Source organism: Brachionichthys hirsutus, chromosome 8, assembly GCF_040956055.1.
Source record: "Brachionichthys hirsutus isolate HB-005 chromosome 8, CSIRO-AGI_Bhir_v1, whole genome shotgun sequence".
NCBI lineage: Eukaryota > Metazoa > Chordata > Actinopteri > Lophiiformes > Brachionichthyidae > Brachionichthys > Brachionichthys hirsutus.
The window spans coordinates 4,135,398-4,151,155 of NC_090904.1; the positions used below are offsets into that span (position 1 = coordinate 4,135,398).

At 42.6% G+C, this 15,758-nt stretch overlaps 1 protein-coding gene across 1 annotated transcript in view; it reads right to left on the reverse strand.

Moving 5' to 3' along the window:
* Positions 1–15,758, reverse strand: part of tox2 (TOX high mobility group box family member 2) — an 81,978-nt gene that overhangs the window by 9,487 nt on the left and 56,733 nt on the right. The window contains exons 4-5 of the mRNA XM_068742815.1: positions 14,353–14,640; positions 221–511 (exon numbers count right to left, since the gene is read on the reverse strand). Of these exons, the coding sequence (XP_068598916.1) occupies positions 221–511; positions 14,353–14,640 (579 nt within the window). The remainder of the gene's footprint in view (positions 1–220; positions 512–14,352; positions 14,641–15,758) is intronic.

Genomic DNA, 15,758 nt, shown 5'->3' on the forward strand with positions numbered 1-15,758 from the left:
TAAATTTCACATTTCATTCCTCTACAATGTGAAACTGCAAGACATCGCACCATGACATGGCAGAAAAACAAAAATCCCTGCTACCACTTTCCAGCCAGTTAAATAACAAGCATCATCATGGCTTCCCCCAAATCCCTGTTTGAACTAAACACCACACAGCATGCGAACCATCGCTGAGAAGCACTGCCAAGCCCCTCGCCTGCTGCTTCACTGCTACAACCCAGAGCAGCCGCATCAGTACCTTCAAATGAGAATCAGTCTCCTCTTCCTGATTGGAGCTTGAGGGGGAGGGCGTGGCCGATTTACTTCCAGGAGGTGAGGGGGAACCGTGAGGCAATGCACTCCGGCTGACCTGAGGGTTTAGCTGGGTCAGTGCGCTCATGGGGTTGGGCAGTATCGGAGGTGAGCGGTTTATCAGGGGGTGGTTACGGGCGGGGTCATAATGAGGGCCGTCTGGGTGCTGGTGATGGTGCTGGTGGTGGTGGTGGTGGTGCAAAGCCATCTCCTGCATCTGGAGTGAGAGAAGAACACCAGCTTTACTATCTCTTCTCCTCGACTCAAAGTCAGAAAAGTTTGCCAATTAGCCAAATATGGAAAAAATATATATGTAGGAGCGGAGATGACATTTTTAAATTTCAGAAAAATATGCAGATTGGACAAAAACAGACAAAAAAATTTGACTTAAAAAAAAAAAGTGTTGAAGAGAGGGAAATCTGTCTGTTGGGAAAGCAGCACAGACTGAAGACCCTAACGACCCTGTGACAGTTCTCACTGTTAAATTGAGGCTGGTGGTTAGAAAGCTTCTCTTTCCTTTCCTGTCTTTTCTTAGGAGACTTTATATTCACACTTTTCAACATGTGGCCAACTATTGTGAATGCCTGTGACATTTATACAAATTAAAAATGCTGAAATAGAATAATAACTCACATTTACATTGTCCTCAGTAACCTACTCAAAAAATATAACTAAAGAGCGAGTGACATCCCAGCCAAATGTTCAGGAAGCACACCAGGCAGCCTTTCAGTTACCGGCTTCAGCTTCCATCTTCATCAGGAAGTGGAGACGAGCTTTGTTGTCAAACAGCTGGAGATGGCTGCAGGAGCCAACGTTGGCTTCCTGCGATTGACAGTTGTCAATCAAGCAAATGTGACCCAAGCGTAGCATTTCGTGGATTAGACTTTCTCTTAATATTCAGATTCATTTGTGAACTACTGCAACTAAAGTAGATATGATCAAGATTTCTATCTTGACTACATATGTAGAAGGGACCATTTGTAGTCTTCTTACCGTTATCTTTAAGGAGCATTTTATCGTGGCACACAGTCCTATTATCTCTTAACGTGCTATTTAATTTTTTTTAAATGGTCTCTAAAAATTCTCAAGTTTCCTTGAGAAAATGTGCCGTAGTTTGGTGTAAATTCAGCCTCAAGAAAGTCTGAATCGCGCAAAGCAATCTTTGCATCTACGGCATTGCTCAACATCCCGATCAGCCCCCCTGTAGATTTATTTATGTTCGCTGGATTCCAGGAATGAGGAAAAATGTGGCTTACTGCCAGGTAAAATAACCCATTTAAAAAAAAAAAATAGAAATCAAAACTGAAAAACATGCACACAACACGAGGAAGACCCCCCATGCACATGACACGCTTTAGAGCGATTACAGAATGAGACTTTTAACAATGACTACATCAAAAGCTTTTCCTTCAGATTCATCGGGACGGCGCACGAGTACGAACCAAAGGATGCTGTTAATGGCGGCGTAACCGGGAATGTTTGGCAATTTACAGATCAGAAAGTGATGAACTAGCATTTGTTGGATCTTTTAAACATTTATGAGTTAAATAATACATTACGCATTAGCGAAGTGCTAAAAAGATCAAATTGTACGGGCCCGAGCGTTCGAGGTCTTGATAAACACGAGTGGAAGTTGAGAGAAGTTCTTGGCTCTCTAATCATAATTGGTCCCAGTAGATTGCTGGAATAAAAATGCACAACAAAGCAATGTTGTACGAGGCCCTGGCCTGCTTTGAAAACTCACAATATTCACACGACATTAGATTCTGGGTTTGCCTCAGCAGCTGCATACAAAAGGCAGCCATGAACAAAGACATTTTCCTTTTGCATTTCAAATAACCAAGCTCTAACCTCCCCCATCCACGGCAATCTCCAACTTTCAATCATAATTCAAAGCACCATCAGTACAGTTCTTCAAACATGAGGAAATAGCTTCAACAAAATAAGCAGGAAGACAGGAAAAAAAGAAAAGAGAGAGAGAGAGAGAGAAATAGAAATCCATTAATTTTCCATTTTCCATGGACTTGCTCTTTAAGGGTCCTCACAAAGCAAGAAGCATTGAAAAAACCAATTAATCAAACATGAATGCCCTATCATAGCTACAGCAGATGCGTTTCCATAGCAACAGCCTCCAGGCAAAATTGTCACCCTTTAATCTGAGCACCACCATGTTTAATATCAACAAGAAGGGAGAGCATGCAGAGCGAAAGGGTTCACCAGGGGACGGGGCCGCGGCCGCATGGATACTAGGTGTCAGCCAGCAAAGAGCAGAAGCAGAAAAGCCTTTAGTGCATACACAACTTTAGAATTTATACACAATTGTGAAATACAATTTTATCTTAAAGTCTCAGTTGAGGCCAACTCCTGATTGACTACAGAAACACACCCAAGAAAATGTGTGTATTTCATTATTTTCTTTGAAATCAGACGCACATTTTCTCTGTTTCCACAAATATTTACTGCCGGATATTGCATCATGAACTTCTGTCACCACAAACAAACCGCTCTATCTCTGAACGTGCACACACACTATTGCAGGTGAGCAATAGCTCAAAACACCCCTGAAGCGATTGTTCTCTCCTGGAGGCGATCACCGTGCCGACTTTTTAAAGGCGTGCTTAGAGTGGTTGCCCCCCCCCCGTGCAAGACAGAGCAAAAAGTTATCACGGTGCCATCGAGCATGGGCTAAATGAAGCTAGCGGCGGGCGGCTGTACAAATATTAGGAAAGAGTCTGACAAAGGTTGGCGGTTGCCATAGGTACTGTATGCTAATTCCTAATGGCATCATTGGAATAGCTGGTTGGAGAAGGAGAGGGGGGGGGCATGATGAGTAATAGGATTGGGTTGGGCCTTAAGCATGTTGCCCATACTGACGTTTCATAGACTCTTACTGTAACAACACGTCTACGTGCTGATTTTATTTATGGATTATCACTTGGCTTGTTGTAAGAGTTTTTTTTTATTATTAAGTTGATCTATGTATTTTTTTTAGGTTGAGAAAGTTTCAAACACTCTTACTGAGAAGGTTTCTCACTGAACACCTTTTTTTTTTTCGACTGCATTTTATGGCAAAGCTGTAAACCGCAAAAAACACCAACTTGATCAAGGCAGTGGCCTAGATTTTTCTATTTAGAGTATTTATAAAGTTGGGTTCTGAATTGTCTTGGGTATTGTCAATGCTGTGCTTAACCTCCAGCAATTTAGCGTGTTTGTTGTAAAGTCCTAGGAGCTCACAGTCCCTGATAAACATGCATGGGAGCCAAAGTGAGAGCGAAGGAAAGAGGACACTGCAACATAGCAAGAGGCAGAAAGCAAGGAAGCAGGAATAGAAAAGCACAGGCACACCCACACAGAAAACATGGCACCAAAGAAGTTAGAAAGGGGACAGTCAGATATTGCTTTTTTGGAGATGAGCAACCAGGCAGAGCTAAACTGCGATGTAAAGCCAGGCAACTCGGTGCAAACGTGTTTCTCCACCATCATTATGCCTGCCGTGTTTGTATTCGCATCTTGTGCATCGTAGTCAAATGGGAGTCAAATAACAAAGGCTTTCCAATTACGTGCAGCACATTGTGTGCGAGATGGAATATCACAAAGCCATTGTTCCCCTGCTCCTGCTGACCTTACCTTTGAAATGGCTTCACGGCCGCTTCAATTGCCTACACCATTTGATTTAGCTAAGGGGATTTGACCACCAGCACACACACAGAGAGAGAGAGAGAGAGAGAGAGAGCTAACCTTGCTCCCTACTTATGACTAACGGAGTGGCATCTGTTTCATCTTTTAAATGCGCGGGTGGATTGCAGTGTGAGGTTTTATTTCTCTGGCTTCGTAATAAACCAGTTTATTCAAGCTTAACGATCAATAAATGTTGTCGTGTTTCAATTACTATCACATATCCGTTCAAATAAAGCCGCAGAGCGCGTCAGTTTTTAACGACGCTCCTCCTGCAGCTCTGAATGCATTTAATTCACTCACACCACAATACGACAATTTGTGTATTTGCTCATGCTAAAAGTGAATTCTAAAGAAGCGTCACCTGCCGACCTGCTTTAATCAGCCTGTTCGACCCCCCCGGCCCATGCCCGCCCCGCCCCGCCCCGCCCTGCCCCGCCCTGCCTCGCTAAAGCACACAGTGATCAATGCCTCTGTGAGTCCTGAGACTTTCCTCTCCTCTTTCCCCACCCGCTGCTTGACTGGAGCCATCTTGTTTAGAGTGATGGCTCACTCTCTCAGGTTCACGGCTGCTATTGTAAACTCAGCCGGCGTTTAATTGAAACAAATGACTATAATAATAGAACATTATCCCTGCAGGCAGCCAGCCATGACAGCTTTAATTAGAGGCGCTCTCAGACTGATCCTTCAAAAGCACAGTCGATGCACAACACGGCGGTAAACAGGCCTTTAGGTGGGGGGAGAGGCAGCCCTGGGCCTCCCAGCCCTCAAAGCTACTCCTCATTTGCCCCGGGGGCGCAAAGCAGGAACAACTCTGTTCCTCAAAGCATCTCCACCGTTCCCTCCCTCCCTAACTTCATCCACGCCTTTGGTTTATCAGGCGTACATATATGCACCCGGGAGGGTCATTTAGTCAAGCTGAGGAGCATTAATAAGAGTGTGGATTTATAAATCATGCGCTATTTATGACTGAAAGCAAAGCGGCAATGCTTTGCGCCTGCCTTCTTGTGATGTCAGACAGATGTTAGAAAAGAGGACTGATCTGATGCCGGGACGTTTCAGATAGAGAACAGAAGTGATTTAAGTCTGGCGCAGCTTAACTGCATCTCAAAAGTGGCCGAGATGGCTTATTAAATATTATTCAAGACTTTGATTCAGTGAGGAGATGATCAGATCCAGATGCATGCCAGCTAACTTGCGCTTAGCAACATGCAACCGCAAGCAAATGCTATTTAGTAGCTTGGCAGTCGCTCTGTGTCGCCAACTGAGATGTTACAAGGTGACTTTAATCGCTCCAATTACACGCTAGTCAAAGGGAAAGATATGAAATACACGCTCTTCCACCTCCCGCACTGAAATGTGAGCAAGTAATTCATCTGGCAGGAAGAAAAAAAACACACACACACACACCAACACCTCGCAAACAAGCCGCATAAGGAAATAATTACTGCAAAGTTCAAAAGAGAGAAGGAGATATTTATTCCAACAACATCATAAGCAGCAACGCCGTTCAAATGGACGTTGCCACGAAGTCCGTGCCAGCGCACTTGGAATTTTTACAAAGTTAGTGGAAACAGCTAAAATGTTGCGCCATGAAATTAATAAAAAAAATAATCCTTTAGGATTCAGTTCAGGTTTTTTTTTTTCCTGTTATGTGGCGAGCACTTAAAGTGTGTCATAATTACTATCCTCATAACGATTGCTATTAAATCTAAACGTGTAGTTAGAAGAATTTGCCGATGCTGATGTCCCTGTTCGGGGTGAGAAGTGCGGCCCCGCCCTCATCGCCTCTCGGAGTGGTGGATCTGCAGTAATGTCATGATGTCCCCCTCAGCACATCTTCCATGTTCCTCATTACTGCTAATGTCAGAACCTCCTTTGCTTTTATTTTCTCCATCTACCCCCCCAACCATCTCCTACTGTCTCTTGTTCCTCAGTCTTTTTTCATTCTCTCTCTCTCTCTTGTTCTCTCTGTCTCTTTCTCCCCGTGTCTCGTTCCCCCCCCCCCCCCAGCCCGGGCGTGTCTCTGAGCTCACTTCACAAAGAAGAACAGCGTCAAAGCAACGGAGCCTCGTCTGACATGACACGCAAGAGACAGTTGTGAGGATCGGTAGGGACACACACACTCTTGACAGCACAAGGGAAGACTCCTCTGCTCCGGCTAATGAGACCCCTGACTGCCGTGTCAAACACACTTTGTGTGTGTGTGTGTGTGTGTGTGTGGGCGTGCCCACGCACAAAAAAAACAATACAAATGTATGTAAATGCAAAAATAATGAACACAGAAAGCGAGAGCATACAAATGACATGCAGCACGGTGAGGTCACGGCTCGGTGGTTCACATGCATGCAAAAGCCTCTCTGAAAAATGCCACGTGTTTCTGACAGAAACTATCTTCACATTATTCTTTAAAACTAACTGCAATAAGTTATTGGTACCATGTTGCACACGGTCACATGATTTACTCCGGCACGAGACGAAGAATATTTTGTCGCTCCATCAAACACAACTCTTTAAAGTTTAAATCCAGATTTTTTTTTTTTTTTTTGCCCTGATGTGATTTAAAAGTCAAGACAAACTCTGAAGTTTATAGTCATCGGAATGTTTTGCTGGTACGAGGTCAGCTCATGAAATAGTTCTGGTAAAAGAGGAACGGGGGAGAAAACTAAAAGGAGTCACTGGTTTGATGCTAAAAGTCCCTCGTAAAAGCTAAACGAATAAAGAGAAATAAAACCCAGCTATTAACACAATGAACCTTGCGTCCTACAAAGTACATGAATACTGAGAGTAGCAGGGACACTGTTTATTTATTCCTAACATTCCGTATACTCCCTTTGTCCAATGGTTCAAAAGCATGACTTGCTTTTGATTTGCTTCAAAATAAAACCATTTAACTTTAAGATTTTAAGCCGACAAATTAAGCAAAATAAATAACCACATCTCATTCATCACAGACTGCAGAGACATGAGGCTTCCCTCTTCAGAGTTCAGAAAGATTGTGCTTTTGTTCATTGTTATTATGACGCAGCTGTCAAAATCAAAGCAGAGGCTGATTATTGTTAACATTATCATTGCCGGAGGGACTGCATAGGTATAAATATAATTGTCATGTTGAGAAAGACCTTTGCACAGCTTGAGAGAGGACAAGATATATGCAAATAGTATTCTTCAAATGCATCTTCTTGAAGGGAAACAATCAGATACATTTTACTCTCTTACTCTTTTAGTCTTTGGATATTAATAACAAATACAAATAAATTCATACAAAACAACGTGATAAGCATGCATCAATAGACTCTTGTTAGCCGATATAGGGCGGCGTATAAGTCTGTGTGTCGACTGCACAGATTTAGATGCACTACACATTGTTTGTTTTTCAGTCAGCTACCATCACACATGCTCTCAATTTCTCTCTCTCTCTCTCTCTCTCTGTGTGTGTGTGTGTTTGTGGTTTCTGTGGTGTGCAGATGACTTCTTAACTGCTGGGTCAAAAATAACCCTGAGACCACCCTGTACCCCAGTGGCATACAACTTTACAGGGAAATACAAAAATGCAATACTTCACGTCTCGTATTGTTTGGGTCAGTCTGGGCTAATGAGATAAAAGCAGAGGGTCGCTCTGCTAATAAACATAGCGTCTGCTCATTTTAAGGGCGGTGCACTTCTTTGGTGTTTTTGGTGCAGCTCTATTCTCTCACATCAAAAACAAATTGTCCCAATTATCGCATTTCTGGAGAATCCCCCCCCCCCCCCCCCCCAGCCTCTAACCATCAGCAGCAGCGAACGCTACCCTCTAGATTACAACACAATAGCACGCAATGAGCTTTGTTACATGAATAATCAAATCATTTTTTTTTGCACCTAAGCTGACGGACTGACGACGCTGCGCTGGGGCTGCAGGCGAGATGTCCGTGAGTGAGATGACACGGGACGGCACTCCACCGCCACCAGGGCCAGAATATTCCTGGTGGCGGGAGCTCGATGAGCTGATTGATGGTTGAGATAGGGCACAGTGCAATATGGACATGATTTGAAGGCCTGATAAATCTCAGCAGGTGCCTGTGGCTAAGTGTAATAAGAAATCCCTTATCTATGTATCTGCTTCATCACAGCGTTTATCTGCCGCAGCTGATTCCCCTTTTGTTTCTTTCACTCCTGCTCTTTGGTTGAATGCCACGGTTGATCACATCTACAGTACGGAGGAGGTCGGTGAAAACAACATGTGTGTGTGTGTGATGACACATCTTTTTACACGGTTGCTTTTGAAATATGATATGATGAACTATCTCAATTGAAAATTGTCACAGCACAGATCTTCTTCCATTACCTCGGATAACAATGATAAGCAGTGTTATTGGAGGATTTTGCACGGCGCACCTTGTAGAGGCCAGTGTTTGTACAAAACAAGTTTAAATTACACCTGCAATATAAATGAAATGTAATTTGCCTGACAAAACCGTTCCTTTTAATGTCTGATGCTCATGCGTTATTTAACACCTTCAGAATTTCTGATTAAAAAGAAAGAGATTAAGTCGGCACTTTATCCTCTGATTAGCTGAATTCAATAGGCTAATTGACTTTATCTGAGTGGAGAAAATAGATGAGCCGCCATCCCAGCCTGCAATAAAAATCCCTCCAAAATGATTACATTGGAAAATAACCTATATTTCTTTTAGGGTATTTCTTAATATACAACTACAGTTTCATATCACATTGCCAGAGAAATAAGGCACTTTCTCCCAGGAGATGAGAAAAGAATTGAATTTTTCCTTATCGGTCATCTATTTTTCCACAGAATGCTATTACTTGCTGCCTGCCGTTGCTAAGCAACAGGACATATTAATAGGAGCTTTTATTAGCTAGGCTTTACCAGCGGAGTACTAAAATGAGGAAGTGGAAAACATGAATGTGTTACATAAATCTTTGAACCTTTCAGGGTTTGCACAAGTCTCTGTTTGTCCAGTGATTTATGGCTATGATGGTTCATTTATGGGAGAGGGAGGTGTGAAATGCCAAATGGAACATTAGCCAAAGGGACAATTTGAAAATAAATAGTAGCCCCCCAAAAAACTGGGGTGAGGGAAGCAGTTTGAAGAGACACCCTATTTCTCCCCCGCAGATTTGAAGAGGCCGTCATACAAGCAAGTGATATTTTTGTTCTGGTGGATGCATTGATCATTCAGAATCATCTACGCCTGAATCAACATTGGAATAACTAATATAAGTCCCATTCTATCAGCGGGCTTGTTGAACTGTGGTGAAAAGCGACAGACATTCCATCATTTTCCGTGGATGCTCTAATCCCTTTAAAAATGACTGAAAATGAAGGTCTTTCAAAGGGAAAATGGATTTTATTCATCTCAATGAAAAGTGTAAAAGGGAGGCAAAGCCTCAACGAGCAGCAGACAGCCTGCAAAGGTGAGGCAAATTCAAAGTGCACATTGGAAAAGTCTAAACACATTTAATTGCAGCAGCCATTCGAAAACAGTCCAAAACTTATCATTTTAAGGCTTAGAATTTGGAGAGCAAGTTGTCTGTCCAAAATGCATTACTCTCTCTAATCCACCCTTTTCTCCCTGCTTCGTGTTTATATAAAACTAGCAGGTGTACAGTATGCGATAATATGTTTGCCGAGACCCTCCACCAGAGAGAGAACGCATTAAAACACACCTCTGCTCTCTTATCATTAATTCATCCCAGCTTGTCTGTGACAAGTTCAGTTGACATTGCAGCTCGTATTTCATTCACGCAGGCTCGGCGAGCGAGCACCTGCCAGGAGCACTTAATGCCTCGACAGTAAAAAGGAAAGGAAACACAGGCATCCTAACTTAACATGACAATCAGGGTGGGATTAACACCTCATAATTAACCTCAGCAATCCAAGAAAAAGAAAAAAAAAACTCTTACGTTTGCGAAAGGTGTTTGGGTGTGAATTTGAATATGAATGTTTGGCACATCAACCCTCGGTTCCGGCAAACGGACCCTTTTTCTGGAGGATTGACATCTTGTAGTCTGAAGCATAACCAGTGAGATAATACCTGGACGTGTGATGGAGCTAAAGACGCATATCGCTCGTTCTGCTAATACGTAGCCGTTATGCACAGCATCCCCTGGCTGATTATGCATTCATCATCTGCTCCATATTCAAAACATCACACTCCAAGCAGTTGGATGATGGCTAATAATGCATGCATCATTGAGGAGCAGTTGTGGCCATAGGTCATTTGGATTTGAGGAGCATTTTAAATGTGTAACGAGAACATGGATCGTTTCTGGAGACGTACATTTTCTGAAAAAGTCCTGTTCTTGGCAAGTTGTTGGTAAAAGGGTAGAAATGAAAGAGGGACATCATGCATCGGAGAGGGCGAAATTATTCACTAGCAGCAACAGAGATGTGCTGTTTCTTGGCTGTATTGATAAGATCAATGCAACCCGAGCATGGCTATTAAATGTCTAATGTGTTTTGGAGCTTGTAGCTGCTATGACAGGGGCAGAGAGAGAGAGAGAGAGAGAGAGAGATCAGGTTTGGCCAGGAGGGGCTTCAGACGGCAACATAATAAGCATCAGCATGAGAACCCTCTGAATTCCAAATGGCCTCTTTACAGAATTAGCCGAGCGCAGTCCATTATGTGGTTCAGAGTCAGCAGATGAGACGCGTCCTGATCAGAATTTAAAACTAAAAACTGCTCCAAAATTAAATTGTGATATTTTTGCCAAACAAACCTTTAATGGTGGAATAAAGAACTAGCAAACATTCACATGAGGTAGTTGGAGCCAGCCTTACTTTCTCTAAATAAATACATTGTGGTTGTGTTTCTATTGTGGAAGATTATCTCAAAAATATCTGGACAGGTATCAGTGAAACTCTGCAGAGGTGCATTCTGAACGGTGGAGCTCCGTGGAGGAGAATGTTTCTCCAGCTCTTACTCCAGTGCTTTCCCTGATTCCGCAGCAAGCATCCTGCTGCAGTAAATACTCACCACCACTACCAAACGGTAGATTTTGGCATCTTTAATTTGAAGATGAGAACCACAGACTGATGCATTGTTGATTTTGGTCTTGCTGGAGAAAAACACAAGTTAAATTTGTTTTAAATGGAGATCGTTTTCATTGGTCGGGAGGTACCACCCTCCCCCCCGATTTTAACTATTTATGTCTCCCCCTTCTCGTACAAAAAGAAACAACACATCCATTCAGTCCTGCCTCTCCCTGACTACGATCGGCAGCTGCTGGAATTCTGCTCCAAAATCCTTTTGGTTATATAATCGTCCTATTTATTTTATGTTTATATTGTTGCACCTGCAATGGAGTGCTTTCAAATGTCCTCATGCTTGAATCACGTCGGCACACGTTTAAAAACCAGACGCTCTTCACTTCTTTGTTGAGGCAGAAAAAAACCCAACAACCTTATTTCACTCGATTAAATTATCTCTAAAACATCTAATAATGAAATGCAGGAGGGACAGAAAAATGAAGGTATACGCTCGTTGTGAATAAGAGTTACCTCTTTCCAATTTCTTCTTGCTCTCCTCCCTACAATGCCCCCCCCCCCGTCCTCACCCCTCCTTGCTTCCTCCAACTCTATTGCACTCTTTTCATTGCCCAGCTCACGTATTGAATCTGCCTGATGAAAACAGATCTCACTGCAGCACCACAATAGAATGGCTGATGCAGGAAAGATGAACCCTAATGGATTTTTTTTTCCAACGTGCTCAAGATTGAATATAAGGCCTGACCTCCAGATGTAGTGGATCCATTTCAACAGCAGATATATTGTTTATAGTGAAGACACACACACACACACACACACACACTACACAATTATCTTTCTATCTCTATATATCACTAACATGTAATTTGTAGCACACGAAAGCATCTAAAATTAGAATTAACCCTTACTATTTATCTGTCCATGTCAGGTAAGGTATTCGTTGGGACAGCGTCTCATGTTTGAACTGCGGCGTTTGCTTAATTACTCTGCTCAACAGACTGTGTCAAGGTGAGGCACCAGTTTAATAGACACTCCGTTCACAGCTCAGATGAACCTCTGCTACGGTTTGGCAGTTTCACCAGGAAGGTGATTCGATTTATACATTTCTGAGTTTGCTCTATATGCTGCTTTTTTTTTGCTATGAAGTTGAAGGAGAGCTCAGATAAAGGCACCTCCTTGGTGAAGGAGCCTCTCTCTGAGACGGGTAGAACTAATGTGGTTCCAGTTGTAGCATTGTTTACATCATCAGCTTATCAAAATGCTATTTTTACATACAATTTCCAGTGCAGTAATTCCTGGGTTTAACATTTTATTTGTCTCTAAATGTAAAAAAAAAAATATCTGACATTTTCAATGAGAGTTGCCCTTATCTTCCCACCTTTAATCCGTAGCCTATCGGAAGTCCAATCACCACCGGTTGCACTTGTATGTGCATTTTCATTGCATTTTCATTGTGCGCCTTGTGAAACATTTCACATCTGGTTTCATCTCAAGGGGTTTTATCCTTTCAAATAAATAAACAATGAATCTCATGCATTTTTATCAGACAACAAGCAGCATCCAATCTATTAAGGCACTGAGGATAGCCCTCTGTAGCAGTAACAAATAACCTAAACGCTGGTGAGAAAGACCGGCCAATCAAACGGCGTCTCCGCAGCAAAGGTCATGACCAAACTGTAAAAGGAATATGAAGATACATGACACAAGAATCGAATAAGTTTAGAGGAATAGTCCAGCATCATATGTAATATATAGCATGTTTATGTTGCCGGTCTTTATCTGTGCTGGCCTGATCTGTTCTGCTTTACATAAACACATTCATAGATTCGTCTTTACCCCGATATCCATCTGTGTGTGTGTTATTAATGCCTACTGTAAATAATCAATGTCCTCGAGTTAACATGAATAGAACATGCTGTTGACTGGTCATGACTCATGGTGCCTCAAACAGAGCAAGACAGCTATAAATCATGCACACTACTATAATATGACCCGTACCCAATCTGCCGAGTGCGGCTATTTTTTTTTTTTTGCATCTGCTTATGATATCGCAGTTCATGTCAAGTCCGCTCTGAATCCTTAAAAATCAGACCTTTCTAACCCTGACGGCAAAACTCTGTGCATATGGTAATATTGGACCATATGTGCTTGTGTGATCAATAAGTCACTTGCATCTGCTCATATTTTGACTCGGGCATTGAAAGAAACGTTGAAAGCTCCATTCTGAGCACTTCTGTTGCAGTATTTATATTCTGGTCACCGAGTAGAATCCAAAAACACAACTTTAAACTCTACTTATTTACTCATCTCAGCCCTGTAAGACGTATAATGTGTGGAATACCAGACACTGCTACCAGAAATACCGTTGGCACATATTATATTTAAGGCATGCACTTTACATGTATAATATACTATAGAAGCCTTCCTGCATTTCTCACGTATGCAATTATGGTTTGGAGAAGCCAATTTACAGGAGGCGCAGTTTCTTTTGGAGCCGAGGCAGTAATCAGCACGTATTCATGTTTGAAGGCTTGACAGATTGACCAATGCCTGCTGCCGAGGCAGATATGATGCTGATGGATTTACCCACAGTCGCTGAACAATCACTCAGCGCTCCCACTCAGCCCTCTCCTGCATGCCCTGAAAACTGCATTTACCTTGCAAGGTTCTGATCTGTCTCAAATTATAAAGCACATTTAGGATTTTTCGCAATGTCCGTAAAGCTTGAGAATAATTCCATAATAGAAATGTTTCAAGTCACTAGGTGCGTTTACATCGACATATTTAATCGGATTAAAAGCCTGATCGGAATAAAAATGTTGATGATCCGATCAGGGCGCATGAAAACGCTTATTCCGATGTTTCGGTCCAAGCCGTCCTTCCTGCGCACGTCTGTGACCTCAGCTAAACACGCTACTGCTATTCCCGGAAGCTAGTTGAAACAGAGCGAGCGAAAGACAGAACTGGTCAAAATCTGAGACAATATCTGAGATATTAAGCGAGGAACCTAACAGCGCAAACTGGGAAAACCCGCGAAATAACGCTAACGTTTCAAGCAGAAAAGGGCGGAGCAATGTTTTGTTTACAACGGAAGTCGCCATGGCTTCTTCTACTAGTATTCACTGGTATGCAACCTCTGACAGCTTTACATGCGTCTCTGCGTGTGAGATCTGATATTGTGTTGCTGCAAAGTTAAGAGTAAATCATTTGCCCTCATTTTGCCCTGAAGGTCAGCGCTCACGCCTTCAAAAAGGTATTTTTTCTCTCCCTGTAATTAAACATTTACAATCATTACTGGATCCATTGCCACTCCAGATACATTATCTTTATGTCACAGCCCCCCCCCCCCCCCCCCCCAACGCAGCAGTTTCAGTCCACATAGTGCTACTCACCGAGGCCATTTGGCCAGAGATGAGGTGACCATCCTGCGCCAGCATGTTAGACATCATGAGCGTGGGCAGCTCTGGGTAGGAATACGGGTTGATGAGCCCATTGTGTTGCAGCGAGTGGCAGAGGTAACCTGTAGAGTCGTGCTCCATCAGGTGAAGAAGAGTAGGCTCGGGGTGGTTTGGCGGAGTGATGGGGGGGATCTCATAGTCCTCGTCCCCGGCTCCGTTTCCGCTGGCTGTGCCGCCACCTCCTCCTCCGCCCCCGCCGCCACCGGTCTGACCAGTGTAGCTCTAAAGGAGGGTGACAGGGAATAGAAGGTGAGGAAAACTAAGGTTGGAGGAAGTAACGGAAGTTGGAGGTTTTGATCAAACAAAGGCTGAAGCCATAAATGATCTACCAGCGAGACTATTCCATATGGTTTACAGATGTAGGCGTTCGGTTTATAGTAACCGTTGCGCGACAAGACGCAGCTATTTCAGGCGCCAGTGGTTAAAATTGTTAATTTCCTGCATAGACCATGTTGGATAACTGCAGCACATGTATTATTTAGATGTGTCTAAAATTTCCAGCTGGATGTTCAGTGACTCCAAAAAAAAATCAGTAACTGCACTTAAAAATATATTATTCTTTGATAAAATGTAAACGTTTTAAGCCTGTGTTCAGAAAATGTGTCAGGAAAGAAAAAATAGCTGGATCAAAGCATTTCTGGACATCTGTGTGCAGTTTAGAGTATACAAGATATGGTACTATTGTACCACAGTTTAGTTTTATTCCAAATGTTGAACGTCTCCTTTTGGAACAAAAGATTCCTGCTCAGTGATCAGGAATAAAGAAGACCAACGACCTCCGTGTCTTTGTGCTGCCATGCTAACACAGCGAGCGCAATCGGATCAGAGTTCTGCACAGAGCTAAAATAAAGGGAAAAAGAATAGCAGGAAAATTCAACAGGGAATGAAAAGCAATTTTGTCTGAGACACATCAACTTGACTCCCATTGTAATGACTGAGTCCAATTAATCATCACAAATAATATTCTGGTGTCAGCCATTCAAGGGTTCTTTAATAGAATTTTTATGATTCATGTCTAGCAGTATACATCAAACAGTCAGTTCTGCAACATTTCTGAAATCAATTCAATATCATCTTTGTGCAGGCTGTCATCTTTGGCAGCAGAGTGGTCATTTATCTCTCAAACAGATACTTTAAAAAACGGCAAGATGGAAAGGAGGAGAGCGGACATGGAGAGCCACGTTTCTATCATTTCACTCTGCTCTGTTCCAAAATGTGAGTGCACAGGCACATTGCGACCACATAGCATGGTTAAGATTATACAACTGGAAAGGTCCACCTAAAAATGAGCATGCTTATTATGCTGCATTGAATATAATTAAAATATATATTTTACTTCA